Here is a 9,662-nt window from a genome sequence, read left to right as displayed (position 1 = left end):
TGCTGAACCACCATTTTCAGGATTAGCATGCTTTATCGACATCCTTGCAGATGAAAATTAGGATTGTATTTCTCTCAGCATGCCAAGACAAAACCCTAAATACTTTGCAAACCATAAATTTTAAATAATCCCAACCGTGCAAAAATATTGCAAGGCAATAAATGTGTTACAGTGGCTCATATGTTGGCAACATACACATTTTTTCTTTGCTTGTGTTTATCAGTTTGGCTGAAGGAGGAGAATCTTTTTACTGCAGAATGGAAGAAAACAGAAAAAGCTGTTCTCTGACATTGTAGCTCCCCAAAGATATCTAGATTTGGCGCACACTCTCAGCCATGGTATTCTTTGCCACTGCTACAGGTTCCTGGATACAAGGATTGTGTGATATGTAATTTGAAACAGGGATCTTACTGTCAAGTTCAAATTGTAACTAATAACCCAATGCAGGGAACACTTACTTAAATTAATTTTCTTTAGACGTCAACTGATACAAGTTACTTAATAATAACTAGATACTACTTAATCAAGATAGTTCTGCAAAACAGATGTTTTAAGAATGTTTGCTAGCTTTATAAATTGAAAACAAGATGGCAAGGTATTACATGACTTTTTTTTTTTTACCAAATATGAGATTTTATAGTACTTGTCTTCAAACACTAAAATTAAATGACAGTTTTTAGAGTTAGCAGCTTCTAAGCTTCCAACTGTTTACAGATCAACTTGAAGAAAAAAAAAGAGTAAGTTTCTAAAAACTGGAATACTTTTCATGGCTTTACTAATTAATAGATCTTATCTCAAAACTCTGAATTACATTTAAAGTGGAAAAAAAATTAAAAGGGAAACATAAAAAAAGCAGTAGGTATTAGATATTCCAGTTCTAACAGGGCTATATGTAAAAGCCACTGTGAAGGCTATCTGGAAATCATATTATGAACTTCCCAGTCTTGTGACTTAAGATTTGGGACCTAAGTTTTATGCTGCATCTTCTGCAGCTGTCTGCTTTCTGCACAGCTTCTTCCTATTTTTATTTAGCATGAGCTGAGACTTTTCCTGTGTTGCAGTAAATTCCTATCCTCTTTCTTCCTCTGGTTTGACAATCCCTTTGTAACATCCTAGAATGTTTTTCATAGTCATGCTTTAGCAACACAAATCAGGACTGAAGTAAGCTGTGGCAATTAAAGCAGCAGTTCTGAATGGTGGCAAATAATTTCAAAAGAGGGAGGGAAGACTGGAAGTAGCAATCTAATTGGGCATTTGCACCACAGATTGATGAAACACTGAAAAACTCTTCAAAGGAAAAAATATAGTTTTCCCAAGAAAATCACTTAAAAGCAGTTTCCTAATTTGGATGTGATGATCAAGATGAAAAAATACACTATTTACTCACATAGCTTATGAATGAGAAGTGAAATGTGTGGGCATTAAATGAAGCCCAGTGCTGTCCAGATACTCACTGGTATGTCATCCTCAAAAGGCAAGGAAAGCTCTTCCCTGTAGCATTCAACAGTTACTCTGCACAAATGCTGCTGCCTGAGTCCTGGGAATGTAGGTTTTGACAGTTGGTACTGTTGTGAGACAGCAGCACACGGAAACAGAATGTGACCTATTCCACCCATATTGTCTGGTTCCAGATGGACAGCTCTCTTCAACAGCCATTGCAGACTGAAATTCCACCCAATGGACATAAAGTGGTTATATCCATGGCTGTTCATGGTTAGTCACCAACTGCTTGTTAAAGAAGTCCTCTTTGTTACTTCTGACTTTCAACCTTTACTGTTATTTTTTTACTTCTACTATTGGCTTCCATGCATTACTGAAAGAAAGACATCATGTTTGTAATAGATGCTGGCTCTTGTGTCATTAGTTGACAGTGTCACTGCAATGGTTGGAAGACCACTGCAAATGTTCTGTACATATTTTGTATCAAATAGGATTCACATTTAGGACAGTCATATTTAAGTGTTTGATGAGTGTTTGCTGAGAACCATATTTCCTTTTTCCAATAAAAGGTTAAAACAAAATGCCCGGGTCACTCCTGAATCCAGTATTGTTATCAATATGTTGCCAAGGAAGAAGATTATCCTGCAGATTTTTTATCTTGTCTCTAACAGATATCACTGTAAGTATGTGGTAGGTTAAATCTGGCAAGCAGTATCTCATGTGTTCATAGTCTTGCACCAGAAGAAGAAATAGCTTGAGTCAGATTATGTAAGAACCCTCCCAGCAACTGGAATCCGAGCTTGGCAGAAAAGCAGAAATGCCTTGCCTTGCCCAGTGTCACATTGATTAGGGTTCCTAATGAGCTGTGGTAAACTATGACCTTTTGCAGTTCAGCTGGAAAGGTCATCAAAATACATAGGCATAGTGTACAACCTGGGATGTGGCATCTCTCTGTACAGCAAATTTTACAAACAGCCCCCATAATGAGTGCAATGAAAGCAGCACTTTAAATGAGAATGTTGAAGAACAGGACCTCCACTCTGATTTCATTTCTGATGCCTGAACAGATAACAGCAAACTCCCTGCAGACAGACCAGGGAGCTCATTATTAGTTTCAGTGTTTCATTGTCAATAACATCAAGTTACCAAAATCCCAGTTTGTAAGAAGTGGATGCACTTCAGTTGCAGGATTCTTTTTCTCTGTGCTTGTTTGGAGCTATGCCTTAGGTCTGATCATCCTTTCTTGTTGGCTAAATAAAAAATGCTGGCATTTGATGTTCACTTTGCAGTTGCTGAAGGAACTGGTGCCAGCAACTGATGCCTTCCCTATCGGAATAGATATGGCCAGCAGTGTTTGCTGTTTCAATAGCCTCAAAGAAAAAGTGATCAAGGCCGATAACACAGAGTCAATTCCCTGTCTTCCTCTCAAGGGACATACTGCAGTGTCTATTTAAGCGAGACTGCAGATGGTGACCAATTTGACTGTTTAGAAACAGGAGACATACATGTGAGATTACTTTCTCATAACTTTGGACATCACTGGGCATCCATCTTCATCCACTAGATATCTGTACCAGAATGAGTCACTTTAGCCACCTTTCATAGTCTAGAAAGAGAAACTTGCATTTTTAGAACCTAATGCACCTGATTTATTTTAATCAGGTACCTTAGAAAGAACTAATGTGTGTTCACAGTACCTCTTTCTTCTTGTGTCTCCACAGACAAAGAAAGGTGTCCACATGAAAGTTTCCATCTGGTGTCCATGCCACATGCCATTTGAGGTGCTCTAGGTGATGACCCTCACTGACACCCACTTCCTAGTCCAAAAAGGTATAGCTACACAGTAGGTCCTGTGTCATATCTTCTACAAGCACTGGAAACAGGAATACTTTGAGTTTTCAAGAAACTGCCTCAACACACTACCTGTTCAAGGGAGGATCTCAGAAGAGATTGATGCTTTAGAGAAAAATAAACAAAATGAAAACCCCAAACAGGACACTGCATTATATAGTATTCCTACATGTTATGTAATACCTTATACCACATACAAAAAGAAAAATTATCTTTGAATTTTGCATTCACTGTAACATTCTTTAAATTTTAAAATGTGGAAATATTTTCTGTATTTAGGACTCACCATGAACAGCCAGAAAGATTCACAGCAGATCAGCCAAGGTAAAAGAAATACATATTAGGTTAAGTAACTGTTTTTCAAAGTGATGGATTTATGAATTTCAGCAGAAGGACTGATGTGCAATTTTAATCTTTCTCAATTTTAAAAAGCATTAAAAATTAAAGCTGTGATCATGTTGTTTGAAACAGCAGAATCAATTTCAGTATGATAATTGGGACAAAAGCTAAATAAACACTTCACTATATTCATCTAAACTTAGAACCTGAGGTGCTAGAAGATACTCACAAACTACCCACTGAAACTGAGGAAGCAATGACTGATTTTTTTTCTGGTATTTCTGATTTTACACTGATTTGTCCTGCCTCTGTCACTCACTGCAGACTGACAGACAATTCCCTCATCAGAGAGCTGGTAGGTGTAGTCCATTTTTGGCTTTTTGGCCAAATTTGGAAACAAATCCAAACCCAGGCTACAAAGAGCTTGAAAGAAAGGTACAATTTTACTTCAGGTCTGAGAGGTACAAATTCAGTGGGAAAGCACAGGAACATCACACACTGGAAGAAGAAAAATTATTAATTTTTGCTGTTGCTTGTAGGAATTTACTGAGGTGAAATAGCTACTGAAAGGCTTCCTGGTTTTTCACTGAATGAACAAAATCCTGCCAAAAAGCACAGGGAAATAACCAGAAATTACCAGTACTCAAATGTGATAGTTAAGAACAAAAGAAAACTTTCAGTTCATTTACTGTAATATCCATGATTACAAGACTTCCTAGTCAGCATTTAATTTTAAAAAAAAAAAAAGCACTACTATAAAAATAATTGAGAAAATAAAAAGTGAGATTTGAGAAGAATTAAAAAGATAATTAGAGCTATGTCTTCCCCCTTTTACTGGAAGATACCGACATTCTAAGATAAGAGAAAGGTATTTTCCTTTGGCTCCCTATAAAAACAGCCACAAGGTCAGACATAAAAGGAGTCAAGTTAAAGACAGCCCCTTCTTTTTTATCAAATTCTGATGTCCCATGATTTAGAGACCCCAGAAAGGAGGAGATTGGTGTATTCTTTACAAAAATCATTCTTTTCTTTATGTATCATTTTGTTCTTCGGCTAGATATAGAAGCCTGTCATCATCTTGCAATAAGAGATAAAGCTTCTTGGAAAAAGGAAACACTATTTGAAAGAAAGAAACTATAACCACATAATTAATACACATGTAGCTACACATGTCTATAGTAAGCACAATTTTGAATACTTATTAACAAAATCAAATGACATTAAAACATTTCCTTATTACATACAGTAAGTTTTGAGGTTTGTAACTGAAGATTTTAAACAGTTTCTCCAATTATTAACAATATAATTTCAGCTCCAACCTACAATAATTATTGCCTTAGCCACTTGTATCACTGAATGCAACATTTGCATCTCAAATCCAGAGCATAACAAGATGATGCAATGCAAGCAGTTCTGGTTTACAAGCCTAACAGATAAATTCTGTTACACAGAAGGGTAAATGAGATTTGGAGAGGAGGCTTTCTGAGGTTAGATTACTTATTATAGAAGCAAGCAGCCATATCACAAAGTGATCATGATGTATTTTAAATTTTTTTAGGGCTTTTGCTCTAAGAATTTCTGCTTTTAATGTTCCCAGTGGTAGGTTGTTCCAGAAACTCACTATTTTGGTAGTTAGACAACTCCCAATGTCCAGCATCAATTTATTTATTGCCAGTTTACCCTGCCCCATGCTCTCTTTTCTCCCGCAACTCAGCTGAAACCGGTGAGATTAGCCAAATGAATAAAGCAAATTGGAAATTCGTGCATGACAATATTTTTTAAAGAATTTGTTCTTAAAGCCATGATTAGATATTTAAATATTTCCCAGACACTGAACATTTATTCAAATTATTTTTAGCAGACTCCTGATGACTGGATTCGTGCCAAAACGCAAGAGTAAAGACTTAATATGTAATGTTGTGTGGGTGATAATTTTGTAAATACAATCTTGCAAAAATGAAAAGGAAAAAAAGCAAAGCTTTTATCAATTTAATTCCAACAGTACTATACTTGTTAACAAAAGATAATTCTATCAAAAGATAAGCACTTTGATACACATTTCTTATCACCACATAAGGTATGCTTCACAGAATTATGGCTGGAAGGGGCCATTAAATCATTTGTATAACACTGCATGCAGATAAACCACCTGTATATCCAAGATCACAAATTCACCTAATTACTGCTTGCATTAAACCTCATAAATTGCATATAACTAAAACACATCTTTAAGGAAAACACTCATCCTTGATCAGAAATGTCAGGAAATGGGGAATCCAGCACCGGCCTTACATGTTTGCTTCAGAAGCTGAACTAAACAAGTACGTTTATTTTATTTTGAAGTGTCTCACCTCAATTCACTGTTTAAAAATAAAAGGACATTATTTCCATAGTTCCAACTCTACCTCCAGTGATTCTTGGTTTCGATTCCTCCTGAAGTAAAATACCCTGACTATAGTATGTTTACTGCCTGTGTATTTCAACTTCACAAACTCACTACTCTATTGTTTACATATCTAAGGTCACTTACACAATTTTCACCATCAGTTTGCACTGGTTCATGAAAAAAAACACCAACCTTTTAAGCTAGTGCAAAGTGCAATTTCACTCTCAAGTCACCGGTAATCACTGGAGATCTTTATGCTCTGACATGTATTCACTTTTCTTAGAGGTACTGTATTTGGTTACACTAAAATGCATTTTGTTTGAACCAGTTCAGTTAACAGATCACTGTACTAGACAGGCTGATATAACTGCTTTCCATATTTCATCAGTCTTTATTCCATCTTCTCCCCCAAACTGATTAATCATTTGCAAAAAGTGCAAATATCTTTTGGGGCTTTTTTACCAGATTCTGCTACCAGATTCTTAGCTGGCCTGAGTTATACTGCCTTTAAGAACACACATTGCAATTCAGTCTGTCAGAGTCTGACCCTCAACAGGGAAAGAAAAACTTTCTTCTACTTTTCCGAAGTCATTCTGTTTCTAGCAACTTCACCTGTATCTCTCAAACAGATACAGACAAGAGTTTAGGGGGAAAAAAATACTACATCTGACTGTTTCTAACATCTAACTTTGAGTCACTGAAGCCCAGTATAGTAAGTGAATGTAAAACTATGCTGTTATCACTGCACAAACACCAACAGTGTCAGCATTGGTGTGTATGACTATTTTCTGCAAGCTACAGTTCTATCAATTTCTATTACTTACTTCAAAAATTACGTAAATGTTTTCACAACAGACAATAAATATTTAAATCAAGGAAAATTATTCCTCCCTTTCAGAGATATGTTTATGTTTTTATTCCAGGAAAAAAATTATAGCCCTTTGTTTGAAGGACAAAAATACCAAAAACCTTATCTCTTGAAAGGCAGCATGCCAGATTTATGATTAATATAGATCACTCAAAAATGCAGGTTAGTATATACACAGCTACTAGAATAACTCGTGAAGGTGATTACTGATTCAAATACTGTCACTGAGTCAATTCTAATAGTTTGATTAGGAAGGATATTATGCTCCTGAACTACTTCCTACATAAGCCACTTCTCACACCGTAAAGGAAGCCAGAGAAGAAAAATGCTCTTACTACCAGCTAAGAGATGAACAACCAGCCACTCACACCCAGAAGTGTGTGATAGTGGAAGTCTTTTCAGTATAGTTTAGGCAGCAATTATAATATATTACAATAAAGGTGGTCATTTGCCATTCTTTAATCAATTACGATTTCATGTTTTCCCAGGAAACATTTATGCTCATTATAAAATTCATTTCTCATTTCTTCTGTACAGTTTTCAAAATTTACAGCTTACAGCAGTGAGCTGTGAATTACAATTTTATTTTACTCTACTATATTTTTTATGGTCTGGATATCGGGGAAGATTCAATTAAATTACATGGTCCTTTACACAAAAATAAAAGATTAGAGCATGCAGATTTCCACACTGAATTTTTCAGTTGAAACGCTTAAAAAAGAAAGAAAATTTATCTGTAGCATTTACCTGTAGAAGGCTGGAGGAGCAGCTTCCCTCATCCCAAAGCTGCTCTGTTCATTTTCAAGGTAATAGGGTACCTGTTGGCTGTGATGATGGATGAAGGGTGAGAGCTGGGGTGCCGTTTGCAAGAATACCACCGGACTTGGTGGGACATTGTTCAGTGAGTGAAATCCTGCCAGACTGCTGGACCCAAAAGACTCAGAAGTAGGGGCATAACTGAGAGTAGTAGAGCTGTACACTGGAGCTGTAGTACCAAAATCATAAGTGGCTCCTTCTGGGTAGTTAAAAACTCCTGTCTTGTTGCTCTCCACGTACATGTCGCTGAGCGATCTTTCCAGGGGAATCTTCAGCTGAGGTCTGCTCAGTGTCTCCAGTTCAGTGCCTTGAATCTGGTGCAGCAGGGTAACTCCAGAGGTTTTGGTGTGAAGGGTCATGGTCAGTGCTAATGGCAGTGAGCAAGGAACATATCTGCTTTTACTGTCAACAGCGAGATCAGCAGCTGGCAGTCCACCTAAAAAAAATACCAGAACCAATTCTGAGGCTCAGCAGAAATCACAATAAAAGCAGCACACTACACAGGTATTCCTCTAATCTCAGCAAGGAGGAGGATACAAACAAATGCAGAGTGAGCACCGAGAACGCACATTCTCAGTCTCCCCCTCCCTCCCTTTCCCTCTCCCTAACTTTTAGGAACTCCTCATCTGCACTAATATGCATTACTAGGTGTTGGCCACAAGCCAAGAAATCTTGCCTTGTGCTGACGGTGGTTTTAAACATCACTTCAGAAACAATTCGTTTTGGAGTCACAAATAATTGTCCCTCTAAATGTCACTTCATTCTTATTAGTCATTTAATTTTTCGTTTCAGGGTTGCCATTGCTCTGCAGCAACTAACGGGAAAGAACACTTAAATCCAACCAGGAAGAGTAGCCCAGTGGTCATGCAGATTACTGCCGTTTAATTCCTCAGCAGGCTCCAATCTATCTGTGCTTATCTCTCCTGCTGTTTGATTCATTTTCATGTTTGCTAGAAATATGTAATGTGTACATTGTAATGACCCTGGGTAGGACTATGCTGTAACTGAGATAGGGCAGAGCAGAATGCATGTGTGCAAGCGCATGCATCTCTGTGTGTGTCTGTGTGTAACAACCCTCAGCCAATAAAACTAGGTAACAAAATTAAAGGGTGTATGATAATTATGTAGGAGAAAAAGTTTATAATATACTTTTATCGGTAACAACAGTTTGAAGTTACTCGAGTGTAACAGTAACATTAAAAAGTGAGGAAAAGCTTTAGATTAGACTAAACATTTCTGTCTGCTTCTTTTTGGGCTATAAAATGGTGAAATAAAGCATCACTTAGACTTTGGCACAGGAAGATCCTAAAAGTTAGGAAAAAAATTATTTGACTGCATGACACGTGGATTGAATACAGGATTTTTTCCTAGTCGTGTGAACAAACTTGTATTTTAAAATAAGACTAGAAAATCTAGTAATCTAAAATAATCAAATGGGATCTGCTTTAAAATAAACTGAAATGCCTCTCAAAGTTATATTTAGGGGAAAAAAAAAAAGCGAGCAAACATAATGAAAAGGTGTGGCATGCATGCCTCATCTTGCAATCTCATTCCATATAATTTTAACTTTGCACAAACTAGTTCTCTCGATCCAGCTAAATGAAAACTTCCAGAAACTGTTTCAAGCTCTCTAGCTTTACTGCTGTGGTCTGTGGTTCAGTCAGTGAAATAGGTTAATGTCATCCCTAAACGTATTAATATACGGAGTCCAGTTAGCATGCTTAATACTAGAAAAGTCTATGCTATAAACTACAGTTACTCAGCTCAACTTTCAAAAAACCTAAGAAACCAAAAAACTGAATATACAGGTCACGGATAGCTTCAAGAAAAGTTTACTAAAAAGTGTTTTATTTTAGTAATAAGACAATATTTTCAGGACTTCTACTAAAATAGCCAAAGTTATTTATATTTGTAAGATTATTCTGAAGCAATAAACATTTGTAGTTCTGCAGGCACGCAGCT

The 9,662-nt window shown here is 36.7% G+C and overlaps 1 protein-coding gene across 1 annotated transcript in view; it reads right to left on the bottom strand.

Moving 5' to 3' along the window:
- Positions 1–8,258, bottom strand: part of LOC103779157 (estrogen receptor-like) — a 25,529-nt gene extending 17,271 nt beyond the window's left edge. Inside the window, exon 1 of the mRNA XM_008946778.1 lies at positions 7,632–8,258. Within this exon, the coding sequence (XP_008945026.1) occupies positions 7,632–8,059 (428 nt within the window). The 5' untranslated portion in view covers positions 8,060–8,258. The remainder of the gene's footprint in view (positions 1–7,631) is intronic.
- Between the last annotated feature and the right edge of the window lie 1,404 nt (positions 8,259–9,662).

This window comes from Merops nubicus, unplaced genomic scaffold, assembly GCF_000691845.1.
Source record: "Merops nubicus isolate BGI_N331 unplaced genomic scaffold, ASM69184v1 scaffold3369, whole genome shotgun sequence".
In the NCBI taxonomy this organism is placed as follows: domain Eukaryota; kingdom Metazoa; phylum Chordata; class Aves; order Coraciiformes; family Meropidae; genus Merops; species Merops nubicus.
Note: the sequence above shows the minus strand (reverse complement) of the source record. Positions and strands in the feature narration are given on the sequence as shown.